Source organism: Sminthopsis crassicaudata, chromosome 6, assembly GCF_048593235.1.
Source record: "Sminthopsis crassicaudata isolate SCR6 chromosome 6, ASM4859323v1, whole genome shotgun sequence".
NCBI classification, from domain to species: domain Eukaryota; kingdom Metazoa; phylum Chordata; class Mammalia; order Dasyuromorphia; family Dasyuridae; genus Sminthopsis; species Sminthopsis crassicaudata.
In genome coordinates, this window is record NC_133622.1 from 242719740 (window position 1) to 242741563 (window position 21824).

Below are 21824 nucleotides of genomic sequence, written 5' to 3' on the forward strand. Positions count from 1 at the left end.
TCTCTAGTTCTTCTTTGGTCGCGAATTCCTTCCTCCTCCACAAGTCTGAGAGATTCCATAGAATTCTTTAAAAATACATTAAATTATCTGCAAGGTGATAGTTTTGTTTCTTTGTTATCTATATAATTTCTTTCATTTATTTGTCTTGTCTTGTTGATATAGATAACATTATTTTTGATTAAAAATGATAACAAGAAATCCCAGAAATCACTTGGAGAACTTTTAGTTTATCTCCCTTATAGATATAGCTTGCTGATAGTTTTAGAAACTATTTATAATTTCAAAGAAAGATCAATTTATTACTGTATTCTCTAATGTTTTTTTATACAAATGGATTGTTTATTTTTTCTAAAGATTTTTCTGCATCTATTGAGATAATACTATTTCTCTTAGTTTTGATACTGATATGGTTAATAATGTTTATCAATTTTCTATACTAAACCAGCTCTACATTCCTGGTATAAATCCTGCCTAGTCATATTATATGGTCTTTGTGGTATATTTCAGAAATATCCTTGCTAATTTTTAAAAATTTGATTGATGTTCATTAGAAAAAAATATTTAGTTATCTTTATCTATTTTGGCTCTTCCTATTTTACGTATCAGTACCATATTTATGTAATAAATGGAATTTGTTAGGACTTCTTTTTTCCCAAAATATTTATATTTTAGGGGAATTAATTATTCTTTCATTGTTTTATAGAATATGCTTGTAATTCCCATATTTTCCAGGGGATTTTTTTATTAGGAAGCTCATTGATGACTTGTTCATTTTACCCTTAAGATAAGGCTTTTTACGTATTCTATTTCATCTTCTGTTAATCTGAGAAATTCATTTTTTTTGTAATTATTCATCCATTTAATTCACTTTGTTAAATTTATTGTTATTTAATTGAACAAAATATCTCTAAATAAATAATTTAATTTCATCTTCATTGATGGTGAATTCACCCTTTTCATTTATGAATCTGGTGATTTGGTATTGTTTTTAATCAAAGTAACCAATAGTTTTTTTTTTCCTATTCTGTTGATGTTTCTTCATAAAACCATGTGCTGATTTTATTTGCTCATTCAATACTTTTCTTTCACTTTAATTAATTTCTCTTTTGACTTTTTAAGATTTTAAATTTGATGCTTAATTGGAGATTTTTAATTAATTCTTTTTCTATATTTGCTTTGTTGCATGTCCAATACATTGATTTACTCTTTCTCTTTTTCAATAATATTGGTCTTTTAAAGACCAATTGCTTTGGAGGCATCACATGAACTTTGGGAGATTTTCTCATTGTTATCATTCTTTATAATGGAATAATTTCTTGTTTCTTTGATTTGTTCTTTGACTCACTCATTTTTTAGCATTAGACTATTTTGTTTCTGATAGTTTTTTATTTATTTTTCCATGGTCTTCTATTGAATGTATTATTTTTTTACATTATGATCTGGAAAAGGTGCATTTAATATTTCTGCTTTCCTATATTTGACTGTGAGTTTTTTTATGCTCTAATTTACGGTCAAGTATTGTGAATACCCCCATCTACTGCTAGAAAAAAAAAAGTATATTCCTTTCTATTCACATTCAGTTTTCTCCAGAGGGCAATTATAGTTAACTTTTGTAAAACTCTATTCATTAGTTTAACTTATTTCTAGTTTATTATTATTTCAATATATATTTCTGAAAGGTGCAAGTTTAAGGTCTTCTATTATTATTGTTTTGATGTACAGTTTTTCCTATAATTTATTTAAATTTTCCTTTAAAATTATGGATGCTATATCATTTGGTACATCATGTTTGTGTATTTATTGTCTCTGCTGCCTTTTAGCAAAATGTACTTTCTCTTGAAGCTTCACTTCTTGCTGTGAGTCTGATAGACTCATAATTTCACCATCAACTTTATACACAACACCTTCCTATTTGTATTACCCTTCTCTTCTCCCTGTTATTACACCTCTACACTCTCTAATTCTGTGCTACAAAATAGAATGATTCACCTTTAGGGGAGTACATGGAGCTCCAGTGTCATTTCTCTAATTAAATTTTACATTTTATGCAGTTATGTAAAATTCTTCAACACATATTTCCACATTTATCATGCTACACAAGAAAAAAAAAAACAGATCAAAAAGGAAAAAAATGAGAAAGAAAACAAAAATCAAGCAAACAACAACAAAATGCTGTGATCCATAGTCAGTCCCAACAGTCCTCTTTCTGGATGCAGATGACTCTCTCCATCACAAGACAATTGGAACTGGCCTGAATCACCTCATTGTTAAAAATAGCCATGTCCATCAGACTGATCACCACAATTGTTTTGTTGCTGTATACAATGTTTTCTTGGTTCTATTCACTTCACTTAATATCAGTTCAGAAAGAAAGTCTTTCTGAACTTCAGGTCTTTCTAAAATCATTGTGATAATCATTGCCTTGTTTTTAGATTTTAGTTTATTTATTTTTTATAAATCTTTTTATTTTCAAAATATATGCATAGTTTTCAACATTCACTCATGAAAAATCTTGTATTACAAATGTTTCTGCCTTCCTTCCCTGTACCCCCTCTTCTAGAAGGCAAGAAATCCAATATAAGTTTAAACATGTGCAATTCTTCTATACATAGTTTCACAATTACCATGCTGCACAAGAAAAATCAGATCAAAAAGGGGAAGAAATGAGAACGAAAACAAAATACAAGCAAAAAAACACCACCAAAAAGTGAAAATACTATGTTGTGATTCATATTCAGTTCCCCTAGTCCTCTCTCTGGGTGCAAATGGTTCTCTTCATTCCAAAACTATTGCAATTGGTCTGAATCACCTCACTATTGAAAAGAGTCACATCCATCAGAATTGATCATCATATAATCTTGTTGCTTTGTTCTCTTGGTTCTGCTCACTTCACTTCTGTTGATCATTTCTCATAAATCAATAATATTCCATAATATTCACATACCATAATTTATTCAGCCATTTCCCAACTGATGAGCATCCACTCCATTTCCAATTCTTTGCCACTATAAAAAAGGACTGCTACAAACATTTTTGTACATTGTAGGTCCTTTTGCTTTTTTAATGATCTCTTCAGGATACAGGTCCAAAAAGACATTTCTAGGTCAAAGGGTATTTACAGATTTATAGCCTTTTGAATATACTTCCAAATTGCTCTGCAAAATATTTGAATCAGTTCACAACTCCACTAATAATGCATTAATGTCACAGTTTTCCCACATCTTCTACAACATTTATCTTTTCCTCTCATCTTACTCAATTTGAAGTGTGCAATAGTATCTAAGAGTTGTCTTAATTTGCATTTCTCTGATCAATAGTGATTTTGATATTTTTTTTTCATATGACCGGAAATGTTTTTATTTTCTTCATCTGAAAATTACCTGTTTCTATACATTCACCATTATCAACTGGATAATGACTAAAAACAAGCTTTATATTAACACATTTCACAAAATTACATGGGTTTTGAGTCAGAAAAAATTAAAGATACTCTAGCTACTCTTATTTGTTCTTTCAGGAAATTATGGCTCAGAAAAAAGGATAAAATCTCTGAATTAAAAAGGATATCAGAAGTCATCATTTACATTTTAATTTATATCTAACTAGGAATTCTTAAAATACGCAACAAAGAAAAATTTAATCCAACTCAACAAGCATTTATTAAGCCATTATTGGGCTATAACACTTCAAAAGATTTTAGAATGCCGACATAGACAAAATAATCCCTTCCATCAAGGAAATTTCTGCCTATATTTAAAACAAAAGAAGTTCAATTTAGGTTTATATTGTAGTTTGATGTTTACAAAGTTTTACTGTCAACATTGCTGTGGAATAGGTAATGAAGCATTGTGCTCCTCATTTTAAAGATGGAAAAACTGAGGCACAGAACAGTGAAATGTTTTATTTTGTCATACAACAAATTAGAATCAGGGACAGATATCAAACTCAAGTCTCCTGACTCTTATCATAGAGTACCTTTTCACTATCCCATGGTAATTCTCTATATTCCAAATGAAATGAATAGGAATTAAATGACACAAGAGACCGCTGTTTTATTGTGGATTAAGTATCAACATATCTGAGTTTGATACTGACCCTCTCTGGCTGTGTGATCCCAGAAAAATCACTTTCTTTTACTGAATCTAAAATACCTCATATATAAAAACATGAATCTGTTTATGAATCACTTTCCAGTGTTGGAGAAAAACTCAAAATCTAAATGCTTCAGTATCCTCTCAACATTGCTCACTTCATAAAATAGTGAATAACATATTTTCCCAAGCTATTTAGTATTTAATTAAAGGTGACACTTGAGCTTACTTCAGAGTAATGCTATAGGTACCTTTTAGGATGAGAATGTAATCTTTTCTCATTCAGAAGGTAGAGAGAGCTGGGATGATTGCAAAGGGCTGGAACTCTAAAAAGGTGTACTTGAATCTAAGACAGCAGAGTACTTAAAGCTAAGTACCTACTCAATGTGAGATAATGGTTCTATAAACATATAAGATGATATGGTGATGTGATTGCTCTCCTCATGATTGGCACCTGCTGAATGTGTTATGGTGAGGTAATAGTAGGCAAGGATTATAAGGCTGGGGGAGAGGGTCAGACTCTCTCTGCCACAGTGTGCTCTACAGGGAAGACTTTAGGCTCTAGAGTCCAGAGTCCAGGATCTATCTCTGATGAGCCACGTGGCAGCTTGTCTGCTTCCTTCACTTCTCCTCCTCAAGACCAAGGAATTTGACTGATCCTGACTCTGACGGATCCTGAGGCCCCCCAGAGAGCTAGCCTGGACATTACAGGAAGGAATGAAAAATTCTAAGTTTTCCGCTTAGATACCATTCCAAGGGCAGGACATTCCCAAGAAGAGATGAAATAATTTACTAAGCTCACACAATGAATTGCGAACCAATATTCAAGCCACAATCTTTGACTTTTTATCCTGTCCCTATGCTAGGCTCTGTTTTTGCTTATGGCTTTTTTCAAGGCTCCTTTCACATCTTGGTTCCTCAAGCTGTAAATCAGGGGATTGAGCATTGGTGTGATGATAGTGTAGAAAACAGCAATGATCTTCCCTCCAGACCGGGAGGACTTGGACTGAGGCCGCATGTACATGAAGATGGCCGTCCCATAAAACAAAGCCACCACAGTCAGGTGGGAGGCACAGGTGGACAATGCTTTAAGCCTTCCTGATGCAGAACGCATCCTGAGAACTGACAGGAGGATGCGGGCGTAGGAGATCACAATGAGAAGGAATGGGATGAAGACAATTATAATGCTAAAGATGAATACTACCAACTCTGTGAAAGATGTATCTGTACATGCTAACCTTAGTACTGAGGGCACTTCACAAAAGAAGTGGTTCAGCACATTAGGCCCACAGTAGGGCAATCTCAAGGTGAGGACATTTATCACCATGGAACTTAGGAAGCTGCTAGTACAGGAAATGATGACCATTTGAGCACAAGTGCGCTTGTTCATAATGACTGTATAATGCAATGGGGCACAAATAGCAACATATCTGTCATATGCCATGACCCCCAAAAGGACACATTCAATCATCCCAAAGGAGAGGGAGCAATACATCTGGATTGCACAGCCAATAAAGGAGATGGTCTTTTTCTTCCCTACCATATTGGAAAGCATTTGTGGGACATTAGTTGTAGTGTAACAGATGTCTAGGAAGGACAGATTAGTCAGGAAAAAATACATAGGTGTTTGGAGACGGGGTTCAATCTGGATTACTGTGATGATGATGAGATTGCCAAGCACTGTCAATAAATAGAAGAATAAAAACATGATGAAAAGGATGAGTCGATCCCTTGGTTGAGAAGAGAGTCCCAGGAAAATGAATTCAGTCACAGATGTAATATTTGCCTCTGCCATACTGGTTCTTCAGGCCAAATCATCATCTTTCAGAGGAAGAGGTAGCTTCTGTTCAAAGGATTAATCAACCCTACCTAGTCTGAAAAGGAAACACCCCACACAGCACATTATAGACAGATAATTAAAAAATAAAAACCAAGGTAAACATTCGCTCTAGCAGTTTACATAGAATTTAAAGTTTGCACAGATTTGCGGTTGTATTTCCCATTTTAGGATTAGGAAAGTGTTTTCCTGTCCAACTGCCAACATCAATATTTAATTATATATATATATATATATATATATATATATATATATATATATATATATATACACACACATATATATACATATAGATCTATATGTATATGTATACATATAGATCTATATGTATATATATTTAACATTCAAAAATACTACATCATAAGAAATGAGATGAGAATACCCCACATATCTATTTTTTGCCCATCCTACAAGGTTATTTTTAGATCACCCATCCTCCATGAAGCCTTCCAAAAGTATATTTATCCATATTCAGTTTCCCCTTCTCTAAATTATTAAATCATTTGTCTTGTAAAGTTTAAATCAAGTGAAACAATGAACAATATAAGTTAGTATAAAATGAAATTAGTTTATCTCTCCAATCAGAACAGAAGGTCTTTGAGAACAAGAATTATTATCATTCTTTTGTATCTCTCCCAGAACCTGAGAATACATATGGATTAATTGATGCCTCTACTTTTAGTCTGTAAGAACAACAAAGAACCAAAATAAAAACTTACTGACTGTCAAGGAAATAGATTAATAAAGGGCTTTTAGCAGTTCTGTCAAACTGGGCAGTGTTTCTGATCTTGAAAACTGCCATGCCAATGAACAGATAAATAACATCATGTATAAAGTGAGAACATATAAGGACTATGATCTCATTGCTGGGGCATCTTCCTCAATGCATATCATTAGTCTCATTTAATTTATTAAGTGAAACTTAAAAGAGTATTTGAGGTTCAGCAAGTTTGAGCTATCCATGGTCCTACAGCTGATAAATGTCAGTTTACATTCAGGTCCATTGGTCTCTCTGATTCCATATTCAGCATGCTATTCATTATGTGGAACTTCTCTATCATCATCCCCAGCAACAGCATAAGCAACAATTTAAAAATAACATCAACAGAGGGCTTCCAAGTTACTAAAGCATTCTGTGTATATTAATTCATATACCTCACAGAAAAAAACCCATTGAGGTATATAGTTTATTTATTGTTATTGTATTTTAAAAGATAAAAATACTGAGGGTCAGAAAAAAATGAAATCATCTGCTAATGATCATTCAACTAATTTTTGAAATATGCAGTCTCATAAGATGAGCTAAGAAAAAATTTGTAACAATTAATTTTATATTATTATTTAATATATATCATATTTTTAAATAATTTATAAATAATATATAATATATTAATATATATTATAATTATATATAGATGCCTTTTTTACTTGTAGTTGTTTTTAAGTTATGTTAGTCAAAAAAGTAAAAAAGGTTATTTTGGTTTTGTTTTTTTAGTATGGTTTTATGGGGCTTTTAGTTTTTTGTTTTGTTTTATTTTTAGATAAATCAAAATAAGTATTTGCTAAGGAGCACGATGAACCGAGTGTTGGACTTACAGTCAGGAATAGTTTAGTTCAAATCATTACGTAGACATTTACCAGCTATGTGACCTGGGGAAAATAATTTACCTTCAGCTTTCTCATGTGAAAAATAAAGCTAACAACACCACTTACCTCATAAGATTGTTTTGAAGAATAATTGAAATAACGTCAGTTAAACACATGCAATTTTCTAATTCTAAAAAAATTAGGGCCTTACAATCTTGATTCTTGTGTTTCCCCTCTATCAACAGAATAGAAACAGGAATTTATAAAAGTGAATACAGAGAATTGAGAGGGTGAATACAAAAACACTAAGTAGTTGCTGATGCTCTAATGGAAAATTGAAAAGAAGAGATTTGTATGTAAAAACAAATATTCAAGAAATATCACTATAATATGGAGAAACCCAATAATTGATATTCATAATGACCCCAATGTTAAATAAAAGTTAAATTATATTCAGCTTCATTCCTTCCTCCCTCTTCCCTTCTTCCTTCTTTTTTACTTTCCTTACTTGTTTTTTCTTCTTCCTGTCCTCCTTCATTCCTCTCCTTCCCTAATACTTATTATCCACTTACATATTTTATATCTTAATTGTGTAGAAATGGAAATTATATAGATGGTAACAACTCCCCACTAAATTCATCATCTGAAATTTGACCTTGGTAAGGAAGAACATCCTTACATGTTGAAGGCTGTGCCTATGGAGCACAAGTGATGATAAATACTTCTAAACTACAAAGGATTGGTAACAGTTTGCAAATCTTTGAGCTACACTAGCTAAATTCAAAGAAATGTCTAATCAGGTTTGATTCTAGGCAATAGGTTATTCATCTCTGAAAATGCCCTGAAGACCACTTCCCCATTCATAAGGATTTAGGTTGGAGATTGAGGATGAGGTGGTATCTCTGATCTTCATCAATGGACAAAGCTCCAACAGAAATCCAATCTTGGACTTGGGAAATGTGATTTCTGCGAAATTGCCTTTTCTAGGTGATAAAGGAGAAATGAAGATGAATAACATTTTTACTCCTGCTATATAACTAGAGAAATGAATAAACAGATGAATAGATAGGTGGGTGGGTAGGTAGATAGATATAGAGATATATAGATAGATAAAGAGTAAATCGATGGCTATATAAATAAATGCATGAAAACAATTTACAAAAAATAATAATGTAACAAGACACATTTGTGAAAAAAAATACTCAGATACAACTGATCTGCTAAATAAGGAAATGGAAAACTATAGATAGAGGAGCAGCTAGATGGTGTAATGGACAGAGTACCTGCCCTGGAGTCAGGAGGACCTGAATTCAAATTCAATCACTGTCACTTAATCTTTACTACTTGTGTGACCCTGAATAAGTTGCTTAACCCCAATTACCTCAGAAATAAATAAATGAACAAACAATGAATTAATACTTTAAAAGTATAGATAGAATCACCCCAGTAAGAAGGTAAGGAAGAATTTCCATGTGAATCACAAAATCACAAATATTTCAAGTCCTTAATCTATATATCCATATATATATATATATATATATATATATATATATATATATATATATATATATATATATATATATATATATATATATATATATATATATGATACTCTTATGAATCTGTGATCTCAGTGAGGGTACTCTTATCACCTCAACCCAGATCATAATCTAACCATGATTTATCTTTCCAGATCAGTCTTATATTTGTAGTCTATAACATCATGACCTTAAGTTTCCTGAGCTATAGAAGACAGAATTCACAAGTTTATAATACATCAGCATATTTTTCCATTTATGTTATATTATCACACACACATACACACATACACACACACATACACACATATATATATATATATGTGTGTATATATATACACATATATATATATGTATATATATATACACACATATATAATCACAGTTCAATTTCAAAACGAAGGTGTATCATATATTTTAAATAGTAAAAATTAACTATTTTCACCAGCATTGTTCATTCTCCATAACTTGAAATCACTTGATTCAAACAAGTGAGACTTCTCTGTAATGATTCTTTTAGTGTCAGAAGCTCAGAGGTATGGAGGGATTTTATATCATGTTGTCTATTCCTGCCCAGCAGATATAGTATAAGTTTCCTCCCTTAAACACGAAGTCTATTATCACATCCACTTAAAATAGAAATAAATTGACATTTTCCTTCCTACCTTTTAACTCATCTTTCTGTTTTCTTTTTCTGCTATCCATTCTATTTTCTATACTTTGTATTTCAGCTGCAAAAATAATCTTACTAAGACATAGATCTGACCATGTCACCACCTAGTACAAAAAACTGGTGGTTCCTTAATGATTAGGATAAAATGAAAACTCCTCAATCATTTCAAGACTTTCTGCCTGCTCTCTGCAACTTACATTTTCACATTAATTACACATTCTTTCTCTTCATCCACTATAAATTTCAGCCAAAATAGAAATGTTAACTGATCCTTAATCTTTGCCCATTTCCCTTCTTGCATTGTATAAGCTGTCTCTAAAGGCCAAATCACATTTTCTTTTCAACTCTGACTTTAGAAATATTTCTTTCCTTTTTTTCCCCTCTAGGACTAGTTCAGGTGCTATCTTCTCATTGGAGCCTTTACTCATCACAGTTCTATTGCTAAAAGATGAAAGTAATATTTTCTTTTGTTATTTATCAAAGCTCTTGTTCTAGACATTTTTTGTCCTTATATCCCATTTTAACTTATGACAAACAGTATTTTCATAAGCTCAGAGGACAATTTTTAAGACATAGACATATGGAATAGAATGAAATGATGTGAGCTTTTCCTTTTTAATCTTTTTTTTTTTTTTTTAATTCTCAGCACCTAGCAAAATACCATGTACAATATAAGAGGATTTTTAAATGTTTGTTATTCTAAATTGAATCTAAGGTAGTCAGAAGTTAAGAATGTGAGGAAAGGAGAAATGGAAGGCAGGTCAGGAGAAAAGGGCAAATCACTTCTAAACTGCTCCATATTTGTTTGATTTATGCAAATGGCTTAGGTGATCAAAATATTAAACCTAGAATAATGGAAAGAATATCAGACTTAAAGTTCCAAATAGTGGATTGAAGTCTCAGCTCTTTAATTAACTACTGTGTAACCTCAGAAAAGTCACCCACTGGTTATCAGTTAACTCTTCCTTAAAATATCTAGGAGAAATTAGATAAACTTAATGATTTTTTTTTTCTGAATCAGAATCAATGATAATGGATACTCATTTAGCCAGAAACATTCCATTATGATACAAGAAATTGAAACATAAAATGGGCTAAATATATTGAAGGGTTGAGAGATGGCAAAGGTTTGTTTTGAAATAGGCTTTTTCGTTAATCTCACCAAGTTCTGGTATTATCCTTTAGGATCAAATGGAAAAAAGTTTAATGTCTTTCCCTTTAATCAGTCACTCATATATTTCAAGGTAAATTTCAGATATCATGTCTTCCTTTTATTTTTTCCTGTACCAAAAATCCCTAGTTCTTTTGTCAGTTCTTATAAGGCACCATTTCTAGTCATCTCACCAATCTAGTTACTTTCCTCTTCATAGTGTGGGTGTTTTTAATCACTTTTTGGTACCATGATCCCTTTTAAAAGTCTGATGAAGCCTGTGAGTCCCATTTCAGAAAAATAAGATAATATACATATGATTACCATGCAAGTCAATAATATTTAAAGAGTTGTTAAAATATATTTATTTAAAAAGTGAATAGAGCCCCTGATATCTAATCAGACCATTTGGGGAGTTATGGAACTCAAGTTAAGAACCCTTGTTCTAACTAATCAGAATTTCTCCTAAAATATGGCCCAAGATTGCACTTTTACATAGAGTATAGAAGGGGTGGAGAGTTATAAGCATGAATTAGGGTTCATTTTTTTTGCCAGGATAGAATACCAAAAGCTTATATGTTAAGATGCTATTGGAATTGTAAATGTCACCCTACAACATACCACAAAGCTTTCCATCTAACTAGTCCATTGATGATACCTAGAAATTCCACCAGCACTTCTTTCATTTATTTAGAGTAGGAGTGGGAAAACTTTTTCTGACAAACACTATTTGGGCATTTATAACATCATTCAGGGGTCATACAAAATTATCAATTTATAGAACTCAAGCAGTAGGAAGTTGTTCTACCTAGATTTCAGCTTATCATCACCTGCAGTTGGTTATGCAAATAATTTCTTAGCTAGCACTAGCTGAAGATCACCCCTCCTGCTTTAGGGTAAAGAATTTTCCTAAGTTCAAATACAAATATGCCAAGGAGGGAGATCATTATATAATAGATGTAAAACTGTCAGAGATTTTGGAGATATCTTGTTCTAGTGTCTTTTTGTTACTAATCAGAAAACCAAGAAATATAACTTGTCAATAACACAAATAGTAAAAAAGAATGATTTGTACCCAAAAAATGCCAATTTCAAATTCAAGCCTTTTAAAATTAATGCTGTCCTCTCTTATGATACTACTAATTTTTTATTCTTTGAGTGCATTTTTAACTTTGACTTGCTAATTGTCTATCATAAATAAAGCCTTATTTGAGATACTGAGGGAAAAAACAAGGCACAGATTTGCCTTTATGAAGATGCCGTTCTAACAGTATATGAAGGTAGAAGGAAGAGGATAACTTTTATACAAATATATTTGTACTAAAACCCCTCAAAAAAACAATAATCAATTATAAACACTTACCAGAGAGACTTAGCCCTGAGATCTTAGAGCTTGGTCAACAATTTTAACCAAAGGACCTGGGATTTTTTTTTTTTTTTTGATCACTTTGATCACAGTATTTCAAGATAATGATTTCCTATGCGATTATTATAAACACTATTTTTGGAAGACTGCCATAAACTACTTGAATTACTAAAGAGGTATGAGACACAAAAAATGTTGAAATACTTTGTTTAGCAAAGATTCTATCAAATTGAGGAGATCCTTTATAAATAGTTTGCATAAAGTCTTAAGTGACAAACACAGGTTCAAAATATGTGGAAAGTAAAGTACTCCAGTGAAAACATCCTCACCTGACCAATATATTGTTCCCACACTGAATTCAAGTGAATTTTTTTCCTATCATTTTTCATTAGCCTTCATATGGTTTAGATTGAGGGTATAGAGAAAGAGAACTTGAGAATCCAAGGTTGGAACAAAAGAATATACTGAAAGATAATATCTATCTCATCCTAAACCTAAGCTTATGATTTTTAGCTAGTCTTAGGCCAGGGACATATCCCAAATTTAATTCATAAGATACATAAAGTCATTGAAATATTACTTTTACCAAAGAGTATCATGTGGCAATTTCAGTGGCATCCAAAAAAGCAGTTCATCCAATGAAGGGAGAAAATAAAAACAACTTCAACAACAAAATAGTTTAATTTAATTTAATTTAAAATAATTTAATTGGTTCAATTTTACTTTTTTGTTTGTTTGTTTGTCTTTTTGTTTGTTTTTTGTTTTGGTGCTGAAGGTAAACTAGTCTTACAATTAAAAGATAGTCCTGAGGAAAAAGGTAAGGGCTTTACCTGTCCATTCTGGAAGCATCCACGTAGCAAAGCTCATCTGATATAAAATGGACAAAATGGCAACGTTTTGAAAATATGTGCATGTATATGTGTATAAGTGAGTGTAAGCTTGAGCATTTTTGTATGTGAATGTGCATTTCCCAAAATACCCAAGAGTAAGATGAATGGAATTATCATCCCTTAAAAATCACATTTCAAACTTGAGACTTTATGTTATCTTGCATGTTTTACATATATGACCAGCAGAGTTAAATCCCTGAACAAGTCAAAATTCATCACTTTAGGAGCCAGCTCCACCTGCATGCTTAGATTCTTGAGGGATAACGTCCCAGGCCAACAATTAATCTCTAATGACTACTGAGGTCTTGCTGTGGGGACTGCCCCCCCCTGTTTTTCTTTTACATTTAATATTGTTTCATGACTGTTTTACTAATCTCCTCTTATTGTGACTGCTATGATTTGTCCCAAATTATTTAGCCTAATGAGCTGCAGAAACTGTAACTGGCATGTGTCAACCTGAGTGGTCTCATAGTCTACTCAGTATTCAATCAATCATCAAGAAGTTATTCAATTGCTACAGTATGCAAGGTGCTATGCTACCTTCTGGGAATAAGAGCCAAAGAATTAATCAATCCCTATTCACAAAGAGTAATTTTCAATAATAGGAAAGACAAATACATATTATAGCTAGCAAGCTAGCTCTACTTCTCTCCTTACATAAATACCTGTATACACAGAGCATTACTATAAAGTGAATAAATAAAAATATATATCATATAGTTCAATGCTTAGAAGGTAATATACTATTAGATACCTTATTGACCTCTTTTGTGGAGATTGACATTACTGTCTGACATTCCATTTTCTTGGTCTTTCAGAAAAAAAAATAATTATATTAATTATAATTCTATTGGATTTAAATCTCTGATTTTTGTCAGGGAATCAATTTCAAAATATTCACTGGTGGTCAGTACATAATAAAATTTGGATACATTATATTTAAACACTAGAGTAATTTTCTCTGTGGCACTAAGATGTGGTCGAACCAATTCTTAACCATATCAATCTCTTATTTACTAACTGGTTATTTCTTTTCTTATTTTTCTAAGCCTCTCATGCATTAAACCTATACTTCTTGTATAGACAACTGGACATGACTTATCAGTGCTAGGAAAGAATTTAATCGTGTATCTATCCATATATGTATTATGTGAAAGAATGGAAAAGTATTGTGTGTATATATATATGCATATACATACATATACACACATATGTAATAATCGTCTCACACAATAAGCTGCTATTTCTATCTGATTATAAAGTTGTCCCAATTATGAATGTATATACATATATACTTCTATATGTGTGTATTTAATGTATACATATAAACATATATGTATATACCATACATATATATATATATGTACAATGCATAATGAAGCAAGAGAGAGAAATGAAAATACATGGTTATAACTGGTACACCAGTTTCTCTTCCCTCTCTCTGTTTATACTTTTCTAATTTAAAATGCAAAATTTTATACTTGCATATTTTAATACCAAGATTAAATACATATAATAATAAATTAATGATTGCTTATACATAGAAATGAGAAAAAGAAAATTAGTATTTATTAAGTACCTAATATGGGCCAGACATTGTACTAAGTACTTTGAAGTTATCTCATTTACTCCTCACAATGCTATGTGAGAGGTGCTATTGATATCCCTTTTTTTACACTTGAGGAAACAGAAGCAAACAGTTGTTCAGAGTCATACAGCTAGGAAAAGTCTGAGATATGAACTCAGGTTTTGCTGTCTTCTTGACCATTATGTGTGCATGTACATACACATATAAACACATGCACATGGTTATGTATGAATGTATATGTGTGCATATGGGCACATGTGTGTGCATATACACACATGCAAAATGCCTATCTATTAGTATACTTTCTGAACATTTATAAATGATTGAAAAGATAGCAGCAGTCACCAAAACCATTTGGTACTGGCTAAGAAATAGAACGGTAGATCAGTGGAACAGATTAGATACAAAGGACAAAAAAGGGTACATCTATATATTTATGTATACATATATATATATATATAACATATATTTATTTTATATATGTATATAAATAAATATATATATACATATATATGATATGTATATATATATGTGTGTGTGTGTGTGTGTGTATATATATATATATATATATATATATTTGCTGAGGCAATTGGGGTTAAGTGCTTTTCCCGGGTCACACAGCTAGGAAGTGTTAAGTCTCTGAGGCCAGATTTGAATTCAGGTCCTCCTGAGTTCAGGGTTGGTCCTCTATCAGCTGCACCACCTACCTGCCCTTTTCTACAGTTATAGTAAATGGAATTTCTTTCCATCACTTGCTACTGGACTTTTTTGGTAATATGTAGAATATATGGGAATGTTGATTCATATAGCTTTATTTCATATTCTGCAACTTTGTAAAGTTATTTTAATTTAATTCTCTAGAATTCTTTAAAATACATTATATCATCTTCAAAGAATGACAATTTTGTTTCTTTGCTATTAATTCTAATTCCTTTCAGTTATTTTTCTTGTCTTATTGATAAAATTAGCTTTATATTGAATAAAAATTATAACAAGCATTCTTGCTTGTCCATGAAATCATTGGGAGAGCTTCTACTTTATCTCCATTATATAGAATGCTTGATATTATTTTTAGAAAAAAGCTATAATTTCAAGGACAGATCTATTTATTACTCTCCAATGTTTTTAATACGAATGGATATTGTATTTTGTCTAAAGAGTTTTTTGGTATTTATTCAGTTTATCATACTATTTCTATTGGTTTTATTACTGACATGGTTAATAATATTTATCATTTTCTATACTGAACCAACTCTTCATTCCTGGTGTAAATCCTACCTTGTCATACTATATGGTCTTTGTGATATATTTTGGCGATCTCCTTGCTAATATTTTATTTTTAAAAATTTGATTGATGTTCATTAGAAAATATTATGCAGTTTTCTTTCTCTATTTTACCTCTTTCTGTTTTAGGTATCATCTCCATATTTATGTAATAATTGGAATTTAATAGGACTCCTTTGTCTATTTTCCCAAAACATTTATAATTTAATGTAATTAATTGTACTTTGATTGTTTTATAGAATTTACTTGTAATTCCATATTTTCCTGAGGATTTTTTTTATTAGGGAGCTCACTGATGACATTCATTTTCCTCCTAAGATAAGGCTATTTAAATATTCCATCTCATATACTGTTAATCTTGGAAATTTATATTTTTGTAATTATTCGTCCATTTCATTCAAATTGTTAAATTTATTGTTATTTGATTGAACAAAATAGCTTTGAATAAATAATTTAATTTCATCTTCAATGATGGTGAATTCATCCTTTTCATTTCTGATAAAGATCTCATTTCTAAAATATATAAGGAATTGTCAAATTTATAATAATACACATCATTCCCCAACTGATAAATGGTCAAATGACAAGGACAATTTTCAGATGATGAAATTTAAACCATTTATAATTATATAAAAAATGCTCTAAATCACTATTGATTAGAGACATGCAAATCAAAACGATTCTGAGGTACCACTTCACACCTTTCATATTGGCTAAGATGACAGGACAATATAATGATAAATGTTGGAAGGGATATGGAAAACTGGGACACTAATGCATTGTTAGTGGAGTTGTGAAATGATCCAATCATTCTGAAGAGCAATCTGGAACTGTATTCTAGGAGTTATAAAACTGTGCATACCCTTTGACCCAATAGTGCCATTACTGGGTCTGTATCTGAAGGAAATCATAAAGGATGGAAAAGGACCCACATATACAAAAATGTTTTTAGCAGCTCTTTTTGTGGTAGCAAAGAATCAAAAAAGGAGTGAATGCCCTTCAACTGGGGAATGGCTGAACAAAGTGTGATACATGAAGTTAATGGAATATTATTGTGCTATGAAAATAATGAATAAGCTGATTATAGAAAATCCTAGAAATATTTATATGAACTGATGCTGAGGGAAGCAAGCAGAACTAGGAACTCATTGAACCTAATAACAGCAAGAATGTGCAATCATCAAATATGAAAGGCAGCATCAATGTGAACTGAAGTAATCCCAATAGACTTTGGACAGAAAATTCCTCCTGCATCTAGAAAACGATCTAATTATCTGAATGATAAACAACACATTCTATATTCAGTTCTTTTCATGTTTTTTTTTTTATTTCTTCCATGATATTTTCCTTTTGCTCTGATTTTTCTCTCCTAACATGATTCATAAAACAATGTGTATTAAAATAAATAAAATTACTACAATTAATAATAAATGAACCAAAACAAAACAAAACAAAAATTTCCATAGAGTACTTTTACATTATCCCATTGTAATTCTCCATATTACAAATGAAATGGACTAGGAATTAAATGACACAAAAGGCTGCTGTTCAATTGTGGAAAGTATACTAGATTAAGCTTCAGCAGACATGAATTTGATACTGACTCTCTCTGGCTGTGGGATACTAGGAAAATCACTTCCTTTCCCTGAATCTAGGATATGAAATCTATAAAAATATATAAATCTGTGCATCAATCACTTTCTGATTTTGGAGAAATCACTCAAAATTAAAGTGCTTCAGTATCCTCTCAACTAGTATTTGCATTGCTCACTTTATAAAGTTGTGGTGAATAATATTTTTTCAAGCTATTTAGTATTTAATTAAAAGTGAAGCTTGACCTCACTGCAGAGTAATGCTATAGGTACCTTAAGGAAGGTAAGAAGAAATGGGAAATTCTAAGTTTGCCCCTTAGATACCACTCCAAGGGCAAGACTTCTCTAAGAAGAGATAAAATAATTTACTAAGCTCACACAATGAATATGTGGACCAATTTTCAAGCCACAATCTTTGTGAGTTTTTATCCTTTCCCTATGTACTATGTCAGGCTCTATTTACTAATGACTTTTTTCAAGGCCCCTTTCACATCTTGGTTCCTCAAGCTGTAAATCAGGGGGGTTGAGCATTGGTGTGATGATAGTATAGAAAACAGCAATGATCTTCCCTCCAGATCGGAGGACTTGGACTGAGGCCGCATGTACATGAACATGGCTGTCCCATAGAACAAAACCACCACAGTCAGGTGGGAGGCACAGGTGGACAATGCTTTAAGCCTTCCTGATGCAGAACGCATCCTGAGCACTGACAGGAGGATGCGGGCGTAGGAGATCACAATGAGAAGGAATGGAATGAAGACAATTAGGATGCTAAAAATAAACACTACCAGTTCTGTGAAAGATGTATCTGTACATGCTAACCTTAGTACTGCAGGTACTTCACAAAAGAAGTGGTTCAGCACATTAGGCCCACAGTAGGGCAATCTCAAGGTGAGGACATTTATTACCATGGAACTTAGGAAGCTGCTAGTACAGGAAATGATGACCATTTGAGCACAAGCGCGCTTGTTCATAATGACTACATAGTGCAATGGGGCACAAATAGCAACATATCTGTCATATGCCATGACCCCCAAAAGGACACATTCAATCATCCCAAAGGAGAGGGAGCAATACATCTGGATTGCACAGCCAATAAAGGAGATGGTCTTTTTCTTCCCTACCATATTGGAAAGCATTTGTGGGACATTAGTTGTTGTGTAACAGATGTCTAGGAGGGACAGATTAGTCAGGAAAAAATACATAGGTGTTTGGAGACGGGGTTCAATCTGGATTACTGTGATGATGATGAGATTGCCAAGCACTGTCAATAAATAGAAGAATAAAAACATGATAAAAAGGATGAGTCGATCCCTTGGTTGAGAAGAGAGTCCCAGGAAAATGAATTCAGTCACAGATGTAATATTTGCCTCTGCCATACTGGTTCTTCAGGCCAAATCATCATCTCTCAGAGGAAGAGGTAGCTTCTATTCAAAGGATTAATCAACCCTACCTAGTCTGAAAAGGAAACACCCCACACAGCACATTATAGACAGATAGCTTAAAAATAAAAACCAAGGTAAATTTTTGCTTTAGCAGTCTACATATAGTTTAAAGTTTGCACAGATTTTGAAGTTTTATTTCCCATTTTAAGATTATAAAGTATTTTCCTGCAAACTGCCAATATCAATATTTAATTAAATATATTTAACATTCAAAAATACCACATCATAAGAAGAAGATGAGAATACTCACACATCTATTTTCTGCTCATCCTTCAAGGTTATTTCCAGATATTACCTTCTTCATGAAGTCTTCCAAAAGTTTATTTATCCACATTCAGTTTTCCCTTCTCTAAATTAGTAAATCATTTGTAGTAAGTTTCATAGAGGTTAGCCCAAATATACAATTTAAAATGAAATTATTTTATATCTCCAACCAGAACATAAGGTCTTTGAGGATAGGAATTCTTATTATTACTTTGTACCTCTTCCAGAACCTGAGGATATTTATTAATTGTTACATCCATTTTTACTCTTCAGGAACCATAAAGAACCAAAACAAAAACTTGCTGACAGTCAAGGAAATAGATAAGTAAAAGGCTTTTTAGCAACTCTGTCAAACTCTGGGCAGTGTTTCAGATCTTGGAGATTGCCATATCAATGAAAAGATAAATAATATCATATGTAAAGTGAGAATAAATAAGTATTTCTGATCTCATTGCTGGGCATCTTCTTCTATTTATTCATATCACCAGTCCCATTTAATTTAGTAGGTGAGACTTACAAGTATTTCCTGAGGCTCAGCAAGGCTGAGCTGTCCATGGTCCTATAGCTGATAAATGTTAGTTTCCTTTCAGATGCTGGTCTCACTGACTCCATATTCACAGTGTTGTTCATTATGTGGAACTTCTCTATTATCATTCCCAGCAACAGCACAAGCAACAATAATTTAAAAATGACATCAATAGAGGGATTTCAGGTTACTAAAGGATTCTGTGTATATTAATTCATACACTTTATAGGCAAATTCAATGAAATTATTGTTGTAGTTATTGTTATCATTACATTTAAAAAGATAAAAAAAAAACTGAGGTTCAGAAAAATGAAATGATCTGCCAATGGCCATGCAACTAATGTTTAAAGTTTGCAGTCTCATAGGATGATCTAAGAAAAAGTTTGGAAAAATAAATATATTATATATAGAGAGATGCAATATTTGTTGTTGTTGTTGTTGTTTATTGAGGTTATTCAAAAAAGAAAAAAGGTTCTGTTTTGCTTTGGGGGATTTTGTATGGATTTATGCATTTAAATTTTTGTATTGTTTTTGGATAAGTCAAAATAAGTGTTTGCTAAGGAGCATAATAGAGAAGAGTGCTGTCTGATACAGTCTGAAAAATTAAACATTTACTAGCTGTGTGACCTGGGGCAAATAATTTAACTTCAATTTTCTAATCTGAAAAATAGAGCTAACAATAATACCTACCTTATAAGATTGTTGTGAAGAATATTTGAGATGATATATAAAATATTTGGCAAACATTAAAATACTGTATAAACAAGAATATGCTTATTAAACAGTCTCTGCATTTAAAAACTTGTAAATTTTTTATCTAAAACATTTAGATCCTTACAATCTTGATTCTCCTATTTTCTATCTATCAGTAGAATAGAAACAGGAATTTATAAAATGAAATACAGAGAATTGAGAGAGTGAATGTAAAAGCATTGAGAAGTAGTTGCTGATGTTCTAATGGCAACTGAAAAAAGAAGATATAATGTAAGAGCAGATTTCCAAAAATTATCACTATAAAATGGAGGAACACAATAACTAATATCATGGCCCCAATATCACTAAGCAAAAGTTAAATTATATCCAACTTCATTCCTTCCTTCCTCTCCCCTTCTTCCTTCTTTTTTGCCTTCCTTCTCTCCCATCATCCTTTCCTTCCTTATTATTTCCTTACTAATATTCTCCTTCATTCCTCTCCTTTCCTAATATTTCTTCACCACTTAAATATCTTATGTCTTAATTGTTATAGAAATGTGAATTATGTAGATGGTAATTATCCTCCACTAAAGTCATTCTCTGAAACTTGACCTTGGTAGGAAGAATATCCTTGCATGTTGAAGGCTGTGCCTGTAGAGCACAAGTGATGATAGGTATTTCTAAATTGCAAAGGTCTGGTTAAAAAATAAACAGTTTGGAAATCATTAAACTACCCTAGTTAAGTTCAAAGAAACTCCTAATAAAGTTTTATGCAGAGCAATAGTGTATTCAGCTATGAAAATTCCCTGAAGATCAGCTTTCCAGTCATAGATGGTCAGATTGGAGATAAGGGATGAGGAGGAATTTGCGATCTTCAATAGACAAAGCTCCCACAGAAAGAAAATCTCAGATCAGGAAGTTTGGCTTCTATGAAATAGCATTTCTAGATGCTAGAGGAGAAATGAAAATGAATAAAACTTTCCCCCTTGTTGTAGATAATTGGCTAGTTGGGTAGGTCATTAGATATATAGCTAGAGATATAGATATAGATAGATAGATAGATAGATAGATAGATAGATAGATAGATAGATAGATAGATAGACAGACAGACATAGATATAGATAAACAGTAAATAGATGATTATATAAATAAATGAACAAAATAATGCACAAAATAACAATGTAGCAAGACATATTTGTAAAAGAAAAACTCAGATGCAAGTGAATTTTCTGCTATATAAGCTATATGGAAAAGTATAGATAGAGGGACAGATAGATGGGGCAGTGGATAGAGCACCTGC

At 32.0% G+C, this 21824-nt stretch overlaps 1 protein-coding gene and 1 pseudogene across 1 annotated transcript; both read right to left on the reverse strand.

Annotated features, from left to right (window-relative positions):
• Nucleotides 1-4953: 4953 nt before the first annotated feature.
• LOC141547529 (olfactory receptor 2B8-like) lies at nucleotides 4954-5886 on the reverse strand. The gene has a single exon (XM_074275921.1). The coding sequence runs from the start codon at nucleotides 5884-5886 to the stop codon at nucleotides 4954-4956; it is 933 nt and encodes a 310-aa protein (XP_074132022.1).
• Nucleotides 5887-18051: 12165 nt separating this feature from the next.
• Nucleotides 18052-18975, reverse strand: LOC141547530 (olfactory receptor 2G3-like; annotated as a pseudogene).
• Between the last annotated feature and the right edge of the window lie 2849 nt (nucleotides 18976-21824).